This window comes from Electrophorus electricus, chromosome 13, assembly GCF_013358815.1.
Source record: "Electrophorus electricus isolate fEleEle1 chromosome 13, fEleEle1.pri, whole genome shotgun sequence".
Lineage (NCBI taxonomy): Eukaryota > Metazoa > Chordata > Actinopteri > Gymnotiformes > Gymnotidae > Electrophorus > Electrophorus electricus.
Genome location: NC_049547.1, coordinates 14,142,698 through 14,166,606, shown reverse-complemented (window position 1 = coordinate 14,166,606; position 23,909 = coordinate 14,142,698). Strand labels below are relative to the sequence as shown.

The 23,909-nt window shown below is 39.1% G+C and overlaps 1 protein-coding gene across 1 annotated transcript in view; it reads right to left on the bottom strand.

Moving 5' to 3' along the window:
- Positions 1-23,909, bottom strand: part of alk (ALK receptor tyrosine kinase) — a 236,810-nt gene that overhangs the window by 81,728 nt on the left and 131,173 nt on the right. The window contains exon 4 of the mRNA XM_027020557.2: positions 14,822-15,023. Coding sequence (XP_026876358.2) covers positions 14,822-15,023 — 202 coding nt within the window. The remainder of the gene's footprint in view (positions 1-14,821; positions 15,024-23,909) is intronic.

Sequence of the window (23,909 nt, the reverse complement as noted above, 5' to 3'; positions counted from 1 at the left end):
GGTACCACTGGATGTATTGATGGAGAGGAAGTCATCATCCAGCAGGTGAAGCTATTGATGATGTCCACTCCACCTCACTGAGTACCTCAGCGGAGCTGGGTTCACTGTAGCCTAGCTACATATTTTTGCTGTTTGGATTGTGTTTGAACAAGATTTACTGGTGTCTTTGGAGATTCTGGAGTATCGACAGGATCTGGTCATGAAGTACAACAGCAATGTATTGCTATGGGTGTCAGCTATGGTCTTCTGTTTAAATAACAACTTTTCATACAAAGGGTCAATATATGTGTACATGATCCCTGCCACTTAGTTATGTCTCAGTATATGCTTTCCCTGTCAGCATTTTGGTTTTCGATTTTCTCAGGGACTTCCTTATACAATCTGTATGTTTAGCCTTATCAGGTGTGATACACCCCTACTTCAATTGACCTAGTGTTTAGGGTTTGAGCTTGTGCTGCCATAATTAGTGCCTCTGTGCTCTCCTTCATTCCTGCCTTTTCCAGCCATTGGTAGGATTGCCTTATATCATCTATCTGTGCTCTGTCAGTAGTGCATTTCCCTGGAGGGGCTTATCTTACCACGGCACCTCCCCTTTTCAATTCTCATATGCTTGGAGAATACCCAGGTATTTGAGCTGTCCTCCAGATCTGTTATATGGCCTTTTAGAAGTTAATTTCCCTCTGTCCTAATCACCTTTCCTCTTTTTTTCACTTTTATCCTTTTTATCAGCTTTTTTGAAATGATCATACATTGCATGACATCGCTGTATCCTTGGTGTAGATCCTAGTCAGATGGATCAGTGAGTCAGTGTCCTTCTTGGCATTAAACCTGATGTCATCTATGTACAGAAGGTAGTTGAATATAGTTCTGTTCCTGAATCTGTACCCAAACCCACTCTTATTAATGATCTGACTGAGAGGATTCAGGCCTATGCAGTGGGCACAGTGTATCTCATTTACATTTACATTTACATTTATGATATTTAACAGATGCTCTTATCCAGAGCGACTTACAAAAGTGCTTTGTCATTAACTCGTAGAATACATCCAAGCCAGTACAACAGGTTAGAGTCTAAGATACCAATGAACTAGAATATTATTGAAATACAGGAATCAATTCTGATGCCTAGAAGTGCAAAATACATAAGCTCTATCTCAGACAACAATCAGTGCAATAAACAATAAGTACTAGAGTTAGTCAACATAGGAGCAGTCAACATCAGTATAATAAACAATACCATACAATAAGTACTAGAGTTTTAGTTAGTCAACATAGGAGCAGGGTCAGTGTCATTTAAATAATACTCAAATAGATGGGTCTTTAGTCTTGCGTTTGAAGACTGCAAAGGACTCTGTTGTCCAGTCAGCAGGCGAAAGTTCTTTCCACCAACTAGGAGCCAGGACAGAATCAGATCAATGCTTGTCTTCCATGAGACTTGAAGTATGGTATTTCAAGCCGAGCTGTATTTGAGGTTTGAAATACTCGAGGTACGGATCAGGCTTTGGCCATTGACATCATATATAGAGGGGCTGGTCCATTTTTGGCTTTGTAGGCAAGCATCAAGTTTTTAAATCTGTCGTGGGCAGCTACTGGAAGCCAATGAAGGGAGCACAACAGTGGAGTGACATATGAGAACTTCAGAAGAATGAAGACCAGTTGTGCTGCTGCATTCTAGACAAGTTGTAGAGCTCTGCTGGCTCTTAGAGGAAGACCAGCAAGTAGTAAATTGCAATAGTCTACCTTTGAGATTATGAGAGAGAAAGGGCTGAATCCTTTGTATGTTATAAAGGAGAAATCTGAAAGACTGGGTCAGATTTGAAACATGAATTGAGAATGACATCTGACTGTCCAGAGTTTCAGATGGTGATACCAGGGAGTTCTTGAAGGAAACTGTGAGGTCATGGTAAGCACTGGGAGTTCCTGGGATGTACAGAAGCTCATTTGTATTGGGGTTGAACTTCAAGTCATTCATGACACAATCTCAGTCAAGCATGCTGAGATATGTCTGAAAACATGCGTGTCGGAGGCTAGGAAAGAAAGAAATAATTGGGTATCATCAGCATACCAGTGGTAGGAGAAGCCATGAGAAGATATTACATCACCAAGAGAATGAGTATACAGGAGTACAAGAGAAGTATACAAGAGAAGATATTGAGCCCTAGGGGACATTGATGGATTGATTGATTGGATGTGTATCCCCTCCATGTTACCTGATAGGACCATCCTTCCAAATAGGACTGAATCCATGTCCATTCAGAGCCAGTCACACCAAGGCTGAAGAGAGCAGAGGCTGCCGAAAGGTCCAGAAGAATCAAGACAGATGACAGTTTGGCAGCTTTAGCAAAATGAAGTTCCTTTGTTACTGCTATGAGGGCTGTTTCTATTGAATGTGCTGTTCTAGTCAGACTGATATGGATCATGAACCTGGTTCTGTGTGAGGAAAAGAGATAATTGATTGTAAACTGCTCATTCAAGGGCTTTGGAGAGAAAAGAGAGAAGTGACACCAGTCTGTAATTGGTTATGTTGGAGCTGTTGAGTGTGGCCTTCTAGAGGATTTGTACCAGCCTAGCGGTCTTGAACACAGTTGGTACAGAGTATAAAGAGGTGATGATGACAGAGATGAAAGGAGTGGAACGAATGGGATCCAGCAGACATGTAGTTGGAGTCCTGGAAGTCAGGAGTTGAAGAATTTTGAGGAGAAAGGAGAAAAAGAAGCCAGAGAGTTGGATGTAGGTGAATGAACACTGGTTGGAAGAGTGGGAACAGAGGAAAAGGACTGGTGGATTTTTGCAACCTTCTCCTCAAAGAAGCTGATGAAATCTTCAGGAGTAAGAGATGCGGAAGGGGTGGGGGGTGTTAAGAAGAGAGGAAAAAAATACTGAAGAGCTTGCATGGATCAGATGCTGATTATTCAAATTTTCCTCTGTAGTAGGATGACTTTGCAGATGTTACTTCCAGTGAGAACTTGGAAAGGAAAGACTGGTATGAGCTGAAAAGGGAGGGAGAGAGAGAAGGATAGAAAATGATGGTTTGAGAGGTGGAGGGGGTGACTGCAATGTCCGGTGTTTTGGTGGTCCTGGTGAAAATCAGGTCCAGAACATTGCCCGCTCTGTGAGTCAAATGACGTCAACAGTGGAAGGATGCAGGAGGAATGTAGCTTGTCTGATGGAAGGCTGAAGTCACTAAGAAGAATGGGTGGATTTTCTTCAATGGGGAATTGACTCAGAAAGACATCAAGGTTGTCAATGAAGTTATCTAGAGAACCTGGAGGGCAGTAGATGACAATGATATGAAGTTTGGTAGGGAAAGACACTATAATAGCATGAAATTCAAAAGATGAGATGGAAAGAGCAGAGAAGGAATGTGGAGTGAAACACCACTTTTGAGACACTAGTAAACCTGTGCCACCACCCCTGCCGAGACGCCTCGGATAATGTGTGAATGAAAACGCAGAGGACAGGGCAACCAGAGTCACCGAGTTTTCAGGGGTGATCTTCTGTTAGAGCCAGGAAATGTAGCAAGTGGAGGGATGCTAAGGCTGAGATGAAGTCAGCCTTCTGGACAGCAGATTGGCAATTTCAGAGCACTCCTGCCACCATAGTCTATGATTGTGCCGAATATTGGGAGTAAATGAGGTTGCTGCCATTGCAGTGTCTACAATGATGATAGTGTGTAGGAGATCTGTGGGATATGTAGACAGGAGATGCAAGACACATTTCAGATTGGAAAGATGCTAGGTTTGTGGAAGTATGTGATGAAAGTTTGAGAAGGGGTGAGAAAAAAGATACTTAAGTGAGTTTGAGAGGTCAGGTCTCAGTGTAGATGAGGAACTAAAAGATACTTAGGTGAGTTTGAGAGGTATGGTCTCAGTGTAGATGAGGAACTTAACCAACCAGATATTAAACCATAAATAAAGAGAAAAACCAAAGCACACAGGTATCTCCTTGGTATTTTATGTTCACCTGGGCAATTGTTGTCCTCTAGTGTTCCAATGAGTTCTGGATTAAAGCCTTTATGGTCCTATTGACTTTATACAGGGCAAGGCATTCAGTACTCAGGTGTGAATCATATACTTTCTTATAATCAGTCCAGGCCATGCATGCATAGGCATATGGTCTTTGTATATACACACAGTCATACACAATTTATTATATATATATATATATATATATATATATATATATATATATATATAAGCTTTGCAAAAAAAAGTGCTTCTGAATTAGTAGTAGGAGGAGCCAGTTTATATTTGAAAAAGTGTGATTAAATCACAACATTCATTCCATGCAGTTCTAAAGTTATAGGAGTTCTTTTTCTTTGAGGTTCCTAATTTCATTGCTGCAATAGCAACAACTGACAATGCAAACTGATACAGTGGTGTGAAAAAGCCCCCTTCCTGATATCTTATTTTTTTGCATGTTTGTCACACTTAAATGTTTCAGCTCAAACAAATTTAAATATTAGACAAAGATAACACAAATAAACACAAAATGCAGAAAACAAATCCAAACCTACATGGTCCTGTGTGGAAAAAGTACAGCCCCCCACCCCCCTTAAACCTTACATTAACTGTGGTTTATCACATCTTTCAAAGTTCAATTTCTCTAGCCACATCCAGGCCTGATTACTGCCACACCTGTTCTCAATCAAGAAATCACTTAAATAGGACTTGCCTGACAAAGTGAAGTAGACCAAAAAAGGTCCTCAAATGCTAGACAGCATGCTGTGAGCCAAATAAATTCAGGAACAAATGAGATGCAAAGTAATTGAGATCTATCAGTCTGGAAAAGGTTATAAAGCCATTTCTAAAGCTTTGGGATTCCAGTGAACTACAGTGACAGCCATTATCCAGAAATGAAAAAAAACATGGAATAGTGGTAAACCTTCCCAGGAGTGGCTGATCAACCAAAATGATTCCAAAAGCACAGCAATGACTCATCCATGAAGTCACAACAGACCCCACAACATCATCCAAAGAACTGCAGGCCTCACTTGCCTCAGTTAAGGTCAGTGTTCATGACTCCATCATAATAAGAAAGAGACTGGGCAAAAATGGCAGAGTTCCAAGATGAAAATCACTGCTGAGCAAAAAGAACATAAAGGCTCATCTCAGTTTTGCTAGAAAACATCTTGATGATCCCCAAGACTTTTGGGAAAAATACTCTGTGGACTGATGAGACAAAAGTTGACCTTTTAGAAGGTGTATGTCCCATTACATCTTGCATAAAAGTAACACAGCATTTCAGAAAAAGAACATCATACCAACAGTAAAATATGGTGGTGGTGGTGTGATGATCTGGGGCTGTTTTGCTGCATCAGGACCTGGATGACTTGCTGTGGTAAATGGAACCATGAATTCTGCTGTCTACCAAAAAAATCTTGAAGGAGAATGTCCAGCCATCTGTTCGTGACCTCAAGCTGAAGCGCACTTAGCTTCTCCAGCAGGACAATGATCCAAAACACAACAGCAAGTCCACCTCTGAATGGCTTAAGGAAAAACAAAATAAAGACTTTGGAGTGGCCTAGTCAAAGTCCTGACCTGAATCTGATTGAGATGCTGTGGCATGACCTTAAAAAGGCGGTTCATGCTCGAAAACCCTCCAATGTGGCTGAATTACAACAATTCTGCAAAGATGAGTGGTAAAAGACTCATCTGCACTGTAAAAGACTCATTGTTAGTTATTGCAAATGCCTGATTGCAGTTGTTGCTGCTAAGGGTGGCCCAACCAGTTATTAGGTTTAGGGGCCAATCACTTTTTCACACAGGGCCAAGTAGGTTTGGATTTTTTTCCCCTGCATTTTGTTTTACTTGTGTTATCTTTGTCTAATATTTAAATTTGTTTGAGCTGAAACATTTGTGTGACATACATGCCAAAAAAAATAAATAAAAATAATTGTATATATATAAAATCAGGAAGGGGGCAAACACATTTTCACACCACTGTATGTCATTAATGCAGTGTCCATTGGTATTAAAATGCTGTGCCACTGGAAACAACAAATCCTTAATTCTGATAGTCTGAAGTTGTTCAACAAAACAATCAGAAAGCCTTCTTTTGGGTTTTCCATTATAAAGCTGATTACATCTTTTACAAATAATAATAAAATAAAAGTAGACAACTCCCAAAGTGATGTATGAGGAGAAATGGGTAATGACAATTGATCCTTTTGAGACATATATATGCATTCTTGAAAACTGTCACAATCCTAAATATGTCTTTTAAAATTAATCCATGGGCCTAATATCATTTAGCACAGCAAGTTCTACCAGGCAAGTAGTCAACAGATCCTATAAAACAATAGGTTCACAAAGCTGAAAGGGCCTTTGAATATTGGAAGTTGGTGAAGGGAAAATTAAATTAAAATCAACTAATTAATTTCTTTATTTTTCTTATTGTCTGTTTCTCCCCAGCACTGCAGTTCCCATGGTGCTAAGCTGTTTTTGTTTTGGTTATTCCCCAACTCATCTTGTGTTTTGTGTATGACCACTAATGTAGCTGTGTATATATACCTATTCTCTTTACGTATTGTTGGTCATTCATAAATTACCTACCTGACCAATGTGTTTCTCAGTTTATTCTCTTGCTTCCTGTGTTGTTGCTACATTTTGTGTCACTGTTTTCCAGTTGTCTGTCTTCTGGTGACATGACCATGAACTGTGACCACAGCAATGATTTTGGGATTGCCCTTAATAAACATTGCTCAGCTCCGTACTCGTGTTCTGCCTTGCCTCACAACTTTTTACTCTTAGTTATTCTGTTTCTTTTTCATTACAGATATATTACATTGTTTCAGACAGGCCTGTACAAATCAGTCATTTTGATCTAATTTATTCTGAATGTATGTTCTAATGAAAATAAGAATAATAACTTCTATTGCCAAGTGGCCTACAGAAAGATCAGCATGCCAGATGAGAGGGCACCTTAAATTAGGCTTGATAGTCTGCTTTATTCATAACTGAGAATTTGCCTTCTGAAATTATGGTTCATTATAACATATTTGACACTTCTATGGCCTACATATGCCTTAGGTTTTTCTCACCCTCATCTTAATATTGGAAAAGACTTCAGTGCTTTCTGCCTAAGCTGATTTGACTAACCAAACATCTTTTTGCCCTCTCAATATTACAGAGGTGTGAGAAATTGGGTGGTTTGGCTCTGCTTGGAATTGCAGAATTGGATGTTCCAGATGTCAGCTGCAAAAGTCTGGCTGAATGATGAATCTCTGAGCTCAGGAGAAAGTTGAGACAGCACTATTTAAACTGGTACTCCATCAGGATATTCTCTCCATCAAAAATACCAAACCATCTTCTATTAAATTTGACATCATGGTGAAACACTCTTCCAACATTGCGCAAGATTCACCAAAATTATAAGAAACTCCCTGCATTCACATCACAATTCATTCAGTCTTTCATTCATCACATGTAAGGTACCACAGTGGGTTGTAAAAAGGATGGTGAGGGAGTCGATTCTTGCACAGAGATCATCTAGAAGGTGATGGTTCCTGCAGAAACCCAATGTACCAACCCACCCCACCTCAGTTGTGTAACAGCAATATTTAGTGCTATAAATTTCATCTTTTGCCAAGAGGGTCTTGCTTAAGAATGATAACTTCACCACAAACTTCTGCTTCTCATGTGTGCTAGCAGCCGGAACAACAGATATTTTGGAATCTCCTCTTCTGTCACTAATAGATCTAATGACTGGTGCTGTTTGTAAAGAAGCACCAAGTGGTAGCTCAGTGGTTAAAGTACTTGACTTGTAATCAGAAAGTTGCCAATTCAAGCCCAACCACTCTTGTGCTGCTGAGCAAGGCCCTTAATCCTCAGTTGCTCAACTTGTAATCAGTCACAGTTGTAAGTTGCTTTATATAAAAGTGTCAGGTAAATGAGCATGAGTGAAGTAAGTAAACAAAACAGAGGCAAATAAAAACATGTGGTCGTCTTAACTTTCTCATTCTGAAATTAAAGTTGAATAATGTTTTGGTAAAAATTCATGATTTTACATTTATGGAATTTGGCAGATGCTTTTATCCAAAGCGACTTACAATTCTGACTGAATACAGCTTGAGCAATTGAGGTTTAAGGGTGTTGCTCAGGGGCCCAATCATTGCAGGAGCTACCATTGTTCATTATATAAGCCTGCAAGTCTATTTACAGCTGTTAGACACGTCACAGCCCCAGCCCTGGCTGTTGAAAATACCTTTAATACTGAACAATTATGACAAATGTCTAACCTCAGCATCTGGCATCCTCCATTTTAGGCTTTCCACACTCAGTAATGAAGACTGAACACTATACAGATATCAAACGATTAAAGCCAAAATGCGAGAAAACAAATAAATACGTCATTTAAAAGTATATATCCCTAAAGGCTATGTCAACATTTCAAACACAGTGCAGCGTGGTACTTTGTATGTTTAACAAAACATACACACAGATGCTAGGCACAGTGAATAGCTTCTGTCTCTCAGGCGTGAAGCCTGACTCCATGTTTTTATATAACTGCATTGATTAAAAGCATCTGGATCATGTTCCTCCAGGATTTGCAGCAGAAGCTTCATATTTTATAGTGAAGTTTGTCTCTGAGGCCTCTCTGCTTTGAAAAGCTTTAACATGGATTTCAATTAATACATATTAACTTTTTCACTCCCTGTCTTCCAAAGGTATGAACAAGATAAGATTGCTTCCTGGAAGCCCCATGAGTCTTATATAAAAAATGGATCACTTGTTAAGAAGACTCTGAATGATTAAGAATGCATGTTTGTAAACCTGAATTAAATCTTTTCAGAGCACACTGCTGCAATTAGTTAACAGAATATACTTACCTCATCATAATTAGCAATGCTGTGTAGTGTGACACCGATTTACTGCTAGTTACAAAGAGCAGTTAAGACTTACAAATTCAGTGCATTTCTGATCACCCTAGATGTGAGGCTCTAGGTAGAATCATAAGACCTTAAACATGTATTGTTAAGCAAGCTCTCTATTGAGACAAATTTACCCTTACATCAGCTTCTAATTCTTTTCTGTAGGACAGCTCTTTCTGAAGGGATTCCTGTCATGTCATAAACAATCTGGCTTTGTACATTGCCATCTGACTTAGAAAATACAAATATCACACTTCTGCATTGGCTCATTATCGCCGAATGTTTTCATGTAAATGTTCAACTGCCCTTTAAGGTCATTTAAGGTCAGTCCCTGCCCGACTTTGACCTTTCCTTACTCTTGTTACTTATGACTACAACATGAAGTGCTCAACAGGGACAAGCTGGATACAACTTCAAATAACAAAACCCAAACACTAACATTGAATGCTGTGTGGGTCCCTACTAGTCAAAAGATCTCAGATAGGCTGTCAGTGGAATTGAGTGACGCATTTGAAAGTAGCACAGCTCTCGCCTCATTGAGTTCCAGTGGCAGGGGCGGCAGTTGTGAGGGTGCTGGGCGGATACTCATTTGCATATGAAACGGATGCAGGATGCAGACGATGGCTCATGGGAGCCTTGCCCTTGCTGCTGGAGGGTAGTGGGAGGTGCTGAGAGTGGGGGTGGGGGTAATGGAATGCACATACAGGGAGGGGGTATTTACACTTCAAACATCTCAAAGACAGAGAGTGGGGGTGGGAGAGGAAAATGTCTTCACGTTGAACCACTGGGCCTTGACAAAACACCCACAATGGGCAAAACTTTGTCTTTGTGCTGTTGGCAGTGCTGACAACAGGATTTCACTCCTGATCATCTAGTTTTCTGTCTGTCAAGGCAGACAGTGCTTAGTCCCTGTTTAACTAAACAGATATATAATGGTCCTAGGAGAAGCCACTGAATGTATGGAAGGCAGGTTCTGAGACTTTTAAAAAAAAATTCTGTAAATACCTTCTATACTACAGATGAGGATCACATTATAAAAAAAGCAGGCCAAATAAACATGAATTTTTTAAAAATGGCACAAATGTATATCTATCTAATTATATAGTTGTGTGATAGTTCAATATCTTTGCTTCTTTAGAAATAAATCATGAAAAAAAGATCCAAAGCTGAATTTTTTAAAAAAAGAGAATGACCTTCTGGTCTAATTTACATTTTAAATGCTAAATATCCTTTTTCAAAGCATTACAATGCAGTAAAAAGGATTGCATAGCATAAATTGGTCCTGATGTGCATGGCATCAGCAGTGAAGTGAAAAACAGAAGCTGGGTCTCAGAGATCCAAAGCAGTGCCCATGAATATGGAACCCCTGGCTTTATTCCCAGATCCTGGCAGGCAGATTCACCCCTGGCCCATCAGCTGTACTTTCAGGCACCTCTGGTTCAACAGCAAGAGGTCATCTCTGGCAGATGCTAAATGGATTATTGAGGAAAAATGCCATGAGGCCAGTAGCAAACAGAGTCCCGTGAAACGTGATACAAGACAAGCAGTGCCACTTGCGCTCCAGCGAAGATCTATAATTAATTTCCATGTATTGGGAATGGCATTTAAGGGGGTTCTGTATAGCTATGAAATTCTCTGCATATTCTCCTTGCCGTGAAATATCATGTAAGACAAACCCAGAAAAGAACAGAAATAGCAATGGCCTAGACTGTGTGAAATGACTAACAATGTCAGTTATGTTTGGGCAGATGTTAAGACAGGAGTGGAAAAGTAGAAGATTGTTCCCTCCCTCAGACCTATTCGAAGTGCACCATTAATGATATCTGGCTCTTTCTACCTGTAGCTACATGAAACATCTAAAATAGCATCTTTGGGATGATTGCAAATCCCTTGGTAGATGGCAAGCACATTTTCAAGTTATTTTTTCCTCCAGTGTATTTATGGCTATTGTTGTCTCTGGCTAATGGCCCCAGGCTGAAGTAATGTCTATCTGGAGCCTTTAAGGAGCAGAGAGTGGTGAGCTACATGGAAGGTTGAGGAAAATGGGAGAAACACAGTGTTAGGAGCACTCCCTCTCCAGGGAAGAAGTGATGAAAACCTTTGGCTGAGCTGAATGTAAACCAGAAAGAGAAGTAATGACCCATGTAAAATGAAGTGGTGGTGGTGGTGGTGGTGGGGGGGTAATGTATGATGTTGTGCCCTTTGGGCCTCCAGTGGTTTGGTTACCCACAGCATCAGGGGATCTTTGATTTCAGAAGACTCTGCATGGACCTTAATATCTGTCCTCAACTTTATGCCTATATATCACTCTGTAGGCATGTAGGAGGAGTGAGTTGTCTTTGAAAAGCTTATGGAAGTACATTATTGACACTACAGTCATCTGGAGAGTGTGGCATGAAGTTCTGTAGTCTATTAACCTGAGTGCAGAGTACTGGCAGTGCCTCTGCTCCAGCCCCAGCAAGCTGGAATCGTTCCATTTGAGCTGTCAGTGAGCTACATCATAATGAAGTGATATCCAGTGAGTGGATCAATCAGAAACCTGGAAGCAATATCTAGCTGAGAGCAAAGAAAAAGATAAGTAACTGAGCATGAACACTTAGTCATGCTGGAGAAATGATACTGTGCAATTTCCCCACTGTCAGAAAATGATCTCTCACCTCAAAACTGTATCATATAAGTCTAGATTTGAAACATGGTCGATTGTATTTCAAGACAACAGAAACTGCATATATTGTAGTATCTCCCATTTTGAGAAGGTCATGTTTCAGCTGTAAGTGAATCACATGATTGCACAGGTTGGTTTTGTTTAGTTGTTTCTTTATACATTCATAAATAAATTAATTCCACTTTACTCAGTTTACAATCAGTGATGGAGTAGTGGTGAAGTTCAGGAAATCCTATTTTCAAGTATGTGAAAAGTATTTTTAATTCCTCTACATTTCAAAATAAAATGCCTTACTGAATCAGGTTCAGTTATCATTTTAACAATTTATGCAACATTTATCATTTATCAATCATGATTTTGGAATTGAACGAAAAAAACTATAAAATAAAATTTTAAAAAACATTGAAAAAATAAGCAACTGAATGAAAAGCGCACCAATCAAGACCCAGTGCATGTTTTAATTGGCTGTAATTATTTCACTATAACAACCTAGCATAGCTATTAGGTATATTCAAGAGTAGTGCACAACATACACAACCACCAGAAAAATTGTCACTGGCTATGCTTGAAGGATTATTTATTTATTGACAGAAGTAGGAGTCATTCATTTTCAAAAACCTTTTTGACATTTCTGTTTCATATCTGCTCAGTTAACTGAAACTGTTCACTGTTCTATTTAACTACAGGATATGGGTACTTTGTTTACCACTGAATGAAATCTAAGAAATTCTTGCAGAACTCTAAATAATAAGATTAGACAAAATGGCATATTTCCAAAATAAATGTTTTATATTTTAAAATGAACAAACTCTCACTCAAACTCTCATTCATATAACCAGTGAATCAGTGACCCACTACTGTATTATCTTTCATTAACTGATGAAACAGGTGTTGACCAAGAGAAAATAAGAGTGAAAAGTATTAAGAAAAACTCTCAACAATACAGTTGAGACCAATTATTTAAATTAAAAGGATGCAACCTATAATTGGATCTCTTGAGGCTGCTAAAGCAGCATAATTAAACTATTCAATAATGCATTGCCTATACAATGTAAAGTGTCTGATTTAGCTAAAAGGTAGTCACTTTTTGTGAGTGAACCCTGCAAGCAATATGCAATCATTCTAAATCCCCATGGGCCTAGGAAATCCTATTTTCAATCACTAATCAGGCAATAGTTTAATCATAAAAGCTTAGAAGCATCTATCATTTCCAATCTTCTTAGATAAGAAAACTTTCCCTCATTGAGATAATCAGAACGGTGATTTATATGAGATTCAGCACAAATAAATCCTCATTCAGTAAACCTGGTCAATAGTCACAGTTCATAGAATAACTTTTGCCAAACCACAAATACACCCATCCACCCACATAGAACAGGATGACAACATTTTTAAAGTATAATCCCTTAGGCTGCAGTGCTGGTGGAGAATTTCACATCGACTGGGATATGTCTCTACCTTTGACCTTTGGTGGTGTTCAGTGGTACCTTAGTGGCAGTACCCCCTCTGAATGTCATTGATTTTGTGCATTAGTCCCTAGGGGCGAATGATGAACACAAAGCTAATCTTCCGAGGCAGCATTCCGCAGGTCATGCATGGCTCTCATGGAGCCCCCGTCTTAACCGCCAAGGTGCAGGCTGCTTTGTGGAGCGCGTAATCTCTTCCCGAGAGCACCCTGGAGGGGATTTGACTGTTTTCTTTTACTTGCATATTTTCCCATTTGGCATGCTTTTCTCTTCCCTCAACCATGCACCTCTTCACATACAAGAAGTTAACCAGAGTTAAATGGCACATAGTGGCTTCTACGGGTTACTGCAACTTTGCAGCCTGTTTCTTCCACATGTGTCTGAGCATTCGCCCAAGATCGGCCTGCTAAAAGCGCAGAAAGCAGCTCTATAACCCTGAGCAGTGCGCAGAATGCAATATGACCGAGATATTGCTTCACTCAGAGTTGGTCTTCTGACTGCAGGTTGAGAGATGAGAACCCACAGTCCCCCGTAAAGAGCCACGTGGCTGGGCTATTTTGGCTTGCTCTTCCAGTGTGATTTTCACTTTGTGCTTCTGAGCCGTGTGTAGTGAGGCACACTCCTCATTGGTTTGGGGGGGTTATTTGGGGAAAGGGGGTGTCTCGTGCAGAGGCAGGCTGTGCAGTGAGAAGGCGACTACTGCAGACTATAAATGAGAACAGCGGCCCTCACTGTGATCCATCTGTGGCTGACTACAAATGCTTCTCCCAGAGATGTGAGGGGAGATACATGTGTGGGCTTCCATCACATATGAACATTGTTTCATGTATTAATAATAAAGAGTGTGATGCAATTTAAAAGATCATAGCTTAAAGAAGAGGAATAAGAAACTTTCAATGGTGCTTCATAGAATAGTTTGGACTTTACAGTACAGTTCACTTAGTTGTAACCTTTGTGCTTGCAATGTACATGGTTAGCTACAGAGTACAGAAGTTGACCTGATTAACATACAGACTTCATGGAATATGCAGTGATTTCCTGTCTAGTTAAGTAGTTATTTTGCTATCAGTGCAAACATTTGACCATGCAACATCCCACTCCCTTATGGAGGGCACATAGCTATGCAGCAGTTGTGAATCTGACAAATATGAACAAGCCAGAGAAAGAAAAGGGCATCAAGGACACTGTATTACCAAAAGCTTAGCTGTAAACTCTGCTGCTTTCAAAAGCACACGGACATCATGTGCCATAAGATGTGAAATATTTTGGTGGATGTTATTACTAATCAACAGCTTACCAGATGACAAGGAACAATTTAATTGAAATCTGTTGACTTAGAGCGTGAGTGCTCATGGATGTAATAATGTACTAAGACTGAAATGATTAAAATGTGACTGGTGACTCTGGATTTGCCTAGCATGAAAGAGTCGGTTGTCAGAAATCTGAACAAACAGGTTTCTGAGCTCTTTTTTAAAAGATATTGTAAGTATGATAGTTCATAAACAATGTAACTAAAAGCCCTCATATGTCCATAATGCCATATTATAATTTCTACAAGCTGTAGAAGCCTTTAAACTGTCTTAAAATAAATAGCTGATGACTGCCTTTTAAAATCACAGTCTTTGCATATCATTATGGAATATGAAGGGCCCATGTGTTCTCAGCCCTGTATTAACTCTCTGAGCCAATTGTCTAAATCATTGTCGAGCAACGTATGAGGTGATTCAGCCTGAAGTCCTGTTCAATATGGTGTGGTCTGGAGTCCTGCTGGCAGCAGTCAGCAGTCTGAGCTAAGCTCAGTGATGCGAAGAAACTCACCCTGTGACGTGGGGGGGCTCAGTGGTAAGCAGAGACAGTGGTGGCTTGTCTCTCTCGATAAGCCACACTGTGTAGCGGCCCTTCTGCCTGGGGTGCAGGAAGAGCGTCACATCGAGACCACAGGGCTGGTGGAGCGTGCGAAGCCAGGGGCTGAGGACCCACGGCCCTGTCATGGACGAGCCGTTCACAGCCAGGAAGCGCCCTGCAAAGAAGGAGAGCAAGAGTTCCACCATTAGCATGCCACTTACGCCACTGTGCCTGGAAACATGAAGGTGTCCCCCTGTGCCAACTGCTTGCAAGGGGGACATCATGTACCACTGTGGGCTGTGGCCAAATATAATCCTCACACCTGGTGCAACAGCACTATAAAATGGATGCAGATGGAGTCATAGTGATGAGTGAGCGGAAAATGACATTGGGAGAAAAAAGAAAGAAAGAATGAAAGAGGAGAGAAATCAAGGCTCCATCTGCAAGCTTTGATTTATGGTTCCCTCTCTCAACAACCTTATTCACCTCCTTCAATCAGTAAATTTGATTGGGCTTGGGAAGAAGAAAGACAAAAGAGCAGAAAAACCATCTTTGGGAAGAAGAGAAATGAAAACATAATTTGTGGAAAAAATCATGGATACTTTAGTTTTATTAATCCAACTATATTCCACATGTATTTTTGTAACATTAGCAAACATTAGCAAAAATTAGCATAAGAAAACATTTTTTGCACTTTTATAGAAAAGCTTTCCACAAGTCTATACTAACTATAAAATCAGTGAGGTTTTGGGTGACTTCATTTTTGATATGTGAAAATTGGTCCTTGCAAAGATCTAATTCTAAAAATTTAGGACAAACCCATTAGCTATCAACAAATGTAAGTAATGGATTGTAAGTGTAGAGCAGTTACAGTTTCTGAGTGTCATTTTTTTAAATGTTGAAAGCTACATTTTTGAGTAAATTACACTGTTTTGGATCAGAGATAAAGCAGCTCAGTGGAAATATAGATGGAGATATTTATGAAAATGCCCATGAAAGCATTTTACAGTGGTTGTTCTGCTCAGATGTTGGAAAGGATACCTGCTGAATCTTCTTCAGGTGTCTAGTGACAAAAAATATGTAAAATCTATATAACGATTTAAATGTACACCTTGGGATTTTTTTTTTTTTTACTATGACAATCCAGGGCTCTGAAAAGAGATGAATTAAAATGCTGTTAGAGCATCGCCCAGGGAGCCGGGGGAGTGTGGTCATTTGTCTCCGTATCTTCATATCTCCATGGCCCCAGTAGCACATCCTTCAGAAAGGAATTTTTGTGTTACAGTGCTCTTTTCAAAATAGCACTGCCATTGGAATTCTGACCATGGACCCTATGGCAGTTCCTTTAAAATACACTGATGTCATAAACTACAAAGCAAATTACTCACATGCTATCAGTTCAGACAATTCCAAAAAGATGATTTGCATGCAGAGTGATAATCACACCCAAAATTAACACCATTAGGAAAGTGCATTTTCTCTACCTCATGTGCAATTACAAACTTAATCAGTACAAAGCATTTATTTGATGGATAACAATGGTTTTCCCTCACATTGAACTTTGCAGAAATAAAATAACCCGTGTTTAAATGTCCTCACTTTTTAAAATCCATGTCTGATATTTTTATAACATATTACTGTATATTATCAAACCATGCTAAATTAATTTAAAAGGCCCCATAATATTAATTTACTGTGTCTAACTCTATTGCCCTACATTTTTCCCTTTTTATAAGAGAATTGGAGGAAAAGAAAGGGATGAAAACCATGGTTTGGAAATTACATTAAATTGGTATTTGGTCATTTACATGAAACACAAATACAATGCATCCTTTAAAACAAATAAAATGTCTAAATGTGTGTTGCAGGATGAAGTCCACACACACACACACACACACAAAAATGTTTTCATTTGGAAATATTAGGCTTCCTTCTCATTGCTTCAAGAAAAAGGTGAAGTTGTCAGGCTAGAAAAAATCAAAAGAACAACACAACAAGGCTTGTTCCTGTAGGTCATTTGTTCTCATGTAATTAGTTCCACAGTAAAAGCCAGGATAAGGTTTGACACTGTTAAAAATACTTTAAAGACCGAAGCCACCAACAACATCTTTCAAAATCCTGCAATGTGGGAGTAATGGAATAGAGATAATCACTGAATTTAAAGGGCAGTATTTTATAAACTGGTTTTTATTTTATTTTATTTTAATGGAACGTCCACTAAACTGTTTCATTAAGGATTCAGTTTTGTGTAATAGAGAATATTCTATTGAAAAGTTCACTAAACTGTTTCATTTAGGATTCAGTTGTGTGCAATAAATAATATCCTATTGCAGAGCTCTTCCACTCTGGGCACCAAATCTGATTTCTAGTCCTCAATTTAATCATCATCCTTAGTAAAACAAATACATAATGTAAACGAATGGCTACATTGTCATACACCTGATTTTAAATTAAGTCACAGTGCATACTCTTTAGTATCTGAAACACTATGTAGTACCTGGAGACCTGTGTTTTATGACATAAATTTACATCCAGCCATAAAATCCAGGACTGGATTTTACATTTGAGGTCCATAGTTGAACACCTATCTAGTATATCTGATAGCATAGCACCATGTGGGGTGGTATCTCTAATGTGGGTGTATCCCAAATACACCCAACCAAATACTGAAATGAACATTTAATACAATTTTTATTAAGATGAACCTGCTCTTAAAAGGATAGGTATAGCAAACAAATGCTTCATGGCAAACCATTTTTTAACACTTAGAACATGCAGATTGTCCTCATAATAGAAAAGAAAAAGTTATTCCACCCATGTTGATGTTTAGCATGTTTCTGCATACCTACCACATTAGTATACATCATGGGTTGCAATGACTGATATTGGTGCCTTATTAATAATAAGACTATATGAGATCTGAAACATACATATTCCCTTCCCTTTCCTATAAAAAGCACTGGACTTCTTTCATTTGCATAGCAAAGTCAAGGTTTTCAGGTTAGGAAAAAGAGAATGATATTTTCACCAAATCAAGCAGCAAAGTAAACTGCTTTTAAAATTACATGAAAATGTTTGTGCACATTTACAATCAGCACAAGCTCTGCTGTCTGTGACTGGTCATTTATCTATTTTTTTTTAGCAATAATTAACATAATATTCTGTTATTTTACAGCATGATCTTTTGTTTAATTTAAATTTTCTGGTTCAGGATTTTAATATATACTAAACTAGAACCTAATTGTAATAGCCACTCATTTTCTCTTCATGTCTATCTAAAATCTTTGTACTGTTGTAGCATGTTGCTGCAGTTACTTTTAATGGAAACAGCAAGACTACCAAACTACTACAGTAGCAAGCTGGCATTATTTTGCCTTGCTAAAAAACAATTATTTTTTTGTGTACACAGCTGCTGGTGAAATTTTGAGGATGACATATCCCCTCTGTATTCAGTAAGTAATTTCCTTTACTATTCTCAAATAATTGTTTACTAAGATTTATAATAGAAAATATTAATAGCTTTATTTCAAATATTTCATTTAAGAAATTATTTATTTTGCTAAAAATTGATTTTTGGATGATTGATATTGCTAAAAATATCTTTAAACAATAATGAAATCTGTATGTGCTTTAGGTAAACATTTTACATGTTATTGCATTTCAATGATGTTATCCAAAGCAACTTACAATTATGACTAAATGCAACTTGACTAATTGAGGGATATGGGTCTTGCTCAGGAGCCCAACAATGGCAACCTGGTGGTGTGGCTTGAATTGGCAACCTTTTAATTACTAATTGAGTACTTTAACCACTGAGCTACCACTGCCCCATTTATAAACCATTTAAGAAATGAAATCATGTCTCATAAGAAGGCATACCAATGTGGTTAACACTTATTATACTGCACAGACTGCATTGTTCTGTCTCTTGTGCTCAGCTCCTCAGCACCTGTTTGTTTGATTCCTTTTCTGTTGCCTTTTTTCTTCTTTCTTTTTTTGTCTTCAGATTCTCATGCCTGACACTAGGACACTTTGATCTCCACTATATGCTGCAGTGCCCAAAACAAAATGGCATTTCATGGAGAACAAAGCTACAAGTGGGTGCAGTGGCAATAACAAGTAGCATGAGAAGACTCAGTTGTGGCTCTGCAATGGCGTTTAAAAAGTCATGTAGCATCAGTTCAGACAACCAACGGTGATGCCCATGGGACAGCAATCCCTATCCTGCTTCCTCATACAGCAGAAAGGACCCATGCACTTGGTGTTATTCCATCTTCCTGGGGTACCATGTTGGAGGCAATTATTCACTGATGAACATGGCAGAGTAGGTTTTTAGCACCCATGTAGATATGCTGCTTGTATCAGCTTATCATTCATGAAAATTGTCTGGAAATGCAAAATTTGATGATAATGTCATTTAAAAAAAAAGAGATTCACTTGACTTCTTATTAAATACTAATGTTCAAATGAACTGTTTGGGAAGCTGTCAATAAAATATTTAGTCTTAACTAAATCACTGAGAAGGTGTTAACCATGCTTATACTAAAGGAGAACCTAAATACTTTAATTAATGAATCACTGTAAGCCTTCTACCAGTCAGGGAGACAAAAAATAAATTTTGAATGCAGACAGTAATCCATGTTTCATACAGAACTTAAATATGATTTCCAGTCCATGGTACATGCAGAAATCATGCACTTCTATTTAAGGAATGCGACTCCTCATAAATACTGCTTTTATTACTGAGGAAAAAAGAAACATGGGTGCTGAGATCCCACAGTTACTAAAAATAATCTAAAATATCTTATTAAAAAGATCTTAATGCTATAAGTAAATTAAAAATAACTCCAATTCAGTCATTCACTCACTTTCTTGTTCCACAATATATAAAGCAGGCAGAAAAAAATTGACATACTGCTGCTATATGCTCAGAAAGACAGACAGTACTTGTACATAAAACTCTGTTAACACATTCTAAAATAGATAAATGGCTTATAGTAAATTAAAGTCATATTTTCAGCCAACTTTTGCTTCTTTGACTCCAATTCCAGTCATAAATAATTTTTCCCCAGTGTGATAGCACATTATATCTATATATCACTGTATATCACACTAAGCCTTCCATCATACACGCTATTGCACGAGTGTTTGCAGTGCATGTTGGCAGTGTGTATATGTAAGATACATACATGTTGACTCCATTTGCAGTCATATTACGCAGCTTTAATTAACAAAATGAATGGTCTGTGCTTGTACCCTGGAGAGATTCATTATATATATATATATATATATATATATATATATATATATATATAAACACCATAATATAGACATTTGCTAAGCTTATTCTCTTAATATTTTTGTACTTTATGATAATAGGTAACTCCATCTGTGTGCTCCTTTTACACTCCATCTGTGTACACCTATTGTTATTCATTGCGCAAAATTCTGATAATTGCGCAGATTGTCTTGTTAAAGGATATTTCATAGTGACACTAATAATATTAAATATTGTGAATATCACAAATTTGGTGCTGAACTCTATCTGAGCAGCCCACAGTCAGTGACGAGGCTAATGAGAGGGTGAGGGAGGCATCATGGTGGTAAAAAAGTAAAACAAAAGGTGAAATATGCATGGATGCAGAGTTTGAATGTAGAGGGAAAACCTTCACTGTATTTTATTAAAGTGACAAATGGCTAGTTTATCATATTTTCTGCCTGGACATGTTTTCTCAGACATTCTCAGCAGCTCAGCACATTGGTATGCCTTCTGAGAAGGAGCATCTATTTACACATGTAACACAAGCAACAGGGGTGAATGTGTTGTTATAAGAACATATTTAAAGGTTTTCTAAGAAGCGGAAAAGCTCCTGGTAATCGCTGTTGGAAGTTGTGTGATTTAGAGGAGTTATTTATTGGTAGCCCTGATGGAAGGAGTAGTCCCGACTCCTAATCTGATCAAAGATGCTATGGCATGCCTCATTGCCAAAAAGGGCATACATGTAGTCCACATTATAACTATATATCACCTCCAGTTCAAATTGTAGGGCCAGAGAAAAACTCATTTCAGTGCATATTATTTTTTCTCCTTCTGAGCAGTAGGCAAAATGAAATCAATAGGCAATATGCCACCTCATTTATGGTATACTGTGATTACACAATAATGGAGCTCTCAGGGTGAGGCCAAAATTCTCAATTTCTCTATTGATCCACTTCTCAAAATGGAGAACAACTCCCTTATTTTAAACAAGAGACAAGGAGTGATAAATCCACTGGAATGGTTTTTTTTTTTCTTTCCATTTTTCCCCTTTTCTTTTTTTAATGCTCCATTGCTTTGCCCACACAAGCTTTGGTGTCTGGCTAGTCTGAATTATGGAGTGGTGCAGAGACAAAATAAAAACAGAACTGTATAGTTAAAAAAAAGACAGGTTCCATGTGTAAAATAAAATCTACTAGTTTTCAGTAAAGAGGTTATTAATTCCTACATGATGAAAATGTTGGGCATGATTATATTTCAACCTGCATGTGTATGAAAATGTATACATCATAAAAGACATGAAAACAAACAAGACTGACACAAACAACCTTTGATAAACCAAAAGTGGGAGGGGTAGGTTAAGGCAACTCTGTAAAAATACATATCACATTAGAAGGTGATTGCTTTATAGTTAGACAAAACAGAATGAATCCATAAATAAATGAGATCCCCTCAAGCACAAATACCCTTTGGCTTCAATTGCTTGACCGTGATAGATCTGTGGCCAGATAAAACTCCTGGTGGGGCTTTTTATCACACCGATGATCCAGAAAGGTGTAAAGGATTCAAGACTGGCGAATATTGTTCCTCTATAGAAAGCTCCACAGTTTCCACAGCCCTAAGTGGGTTCTTTCAGAGCAGACATATTACCTGATTAGGTAATGTTAAAAGAAGTTAATAACTCTATTATGGATAAGAGGGCACTATTTTTTTCTCTCTGTGTTGCTAGGAATTAGTTTTTCTCCAGGGACTGTGTGACAAAGGGGGAGGAGGAGAGTTAGAGGAAGTGAGGGTGAGTCATGGTCGAGTGTTAAACATGAGTAAGCATAGCTTTATTCTCTCACTCGTCAGGCACAAAGCCCAGTCCCTATTAATTAGACACATGTAATGTGCTCCAATTTATGTTGTTTACAACAAACACATATACACTCATGTTCAATATTTTACTGTGAATAACAAGGTAAAAGGTAGCTTTAGGTGAAAGACTGCATTAGAAAATGATTGACAAAAACAGTTGGTGAGCTTACATGGGGAAAAAAAAAGGTGATCAGCAGAAAAATTAGTGGTTTTCATTAATATGATTAAGAAATAACAATAAATGTATATTCATCTTTACAAAGTATGCTAAATGTGCATTAAAGGTAATGCAGATAATGTAAATGTTGTGAGCCAATATCACAGGCTGTTTTTATATTCAAGCACTGAAGCAATATCATTCGTCCAGTTTGAGCAGCAAAATGTGTAGCCAGTGTGGAACTGGAATAATTGTTGTGGTGCAGTCACAAATCACCTTACATTTACAGCAAACATGGTGTGCCACTGTAGAACTCACCAGCCAGTTCATTTTCCTCATCTGTTTAATTGAAGCCATGCCAGACAGTCTCTGAGACACATGTGCTTGCACTGTGTTGCCTTAGCCAGGCCTGATAAATTAAGTGTCCTTCAGCGTGGTCTGCTACCTGTGGCTTACTCTGCATGACTACTGCATGTACATTCAGTCGCCAGCTGAGCGTGCACATGAGGACATGTACATCTAACACACATGTGCACATATCATACACGCATGGTTTTAAGAGTCCCTCAGAGTGGGAATGGTGGTGATGGTCTAGAGTGGAGTGGGGTCACAGGCTGTGAGTTTGTAACTTTCAGGGGAGAGATGGAGTGTTTATGTTTCTGTGGACGAGGCGAACGACTGGAGCTAAGCGACAGCTCTTCGTGCGGCCCTCCACGCACTGGGAGCAGTTGGTGCGGGGGAGCGTGAGGGAGCGCTGGGGAGCATGAAGGAGCGCTGGGGAGCGTGAGGGAGCACGGGGCAGCATGAGGGAGCACGGGGGAGGCAGCAGCCAGGATGGCCCAGCATTCCGCTGCAGTGCACTTGAAGTATGGCCCTCCACTGAGTGAAGGCCATTAGCACCACACGCGCTCATGCTCAGCAGTTCTGACTGTTTATTATCAGACAGCAGTGTCACTTTGAGAGCTGTGTGAGTCCGACACACAGCACACACACACATGCACACATACACACACACACACACACACACACACACACACACACACACACACACACACAGGCACACACACGCACGCACACATAAGTTTAAGCAGAGCCCAGCAGATGTAGACCAGCAAGCTCCAATATTCTAATACATTATGAGATTAATTAGGGCTGTGTTTACACCTCCCCACCCTCAGCTCTCAGCTCCAGTTCCCTCCTGAGAGCCTCCTGCAGATGCCTTATCCCGAGCTCTGGAGTTAATTTACTTAGCCAGCTGATGAAGCCTAGGCATTAATTACTTGCCAGCATGGTGAGAGCCTGAGGAGGGGGTGGGGCTCAGCAGCTCACCTCAGGCAGCATCACAGAACAACCCCCACTCCATTATTCACAGTCTTTCTTCTCTGCAACTCTTCATCGCTTTATCACCAGTCGTAATAGCTAGTTCAGGCCTAAGACCCGTCAGGTGTAGTAATATAGTACCATCGAAGGACACACACACAAGCTCTATTTTATCCACCTCCACTCATTCTCATAAGTGATGGGAAATATTGGACCCATCGTAGACACCTTCCTATAATGTATTGAGAAAATACATGTATTTGAGCCTTAGGAAGGTAACGGAAATGAAGATTACAGCTGCACCCTGCAGTTTTAGGGCATTTTTCTCCACTGTGTCATTTTTGCAAATTTGGCAGTGCATATCGTAGTGTGTGCCAGGGTCCAAAGAGTAAGAGAAATCTCACAAGTCTTCAGGCATGTAGAAAATGCCTAGAGGAAAAGCTTCCACTCTCCTGCTGCTTCTAGAAACA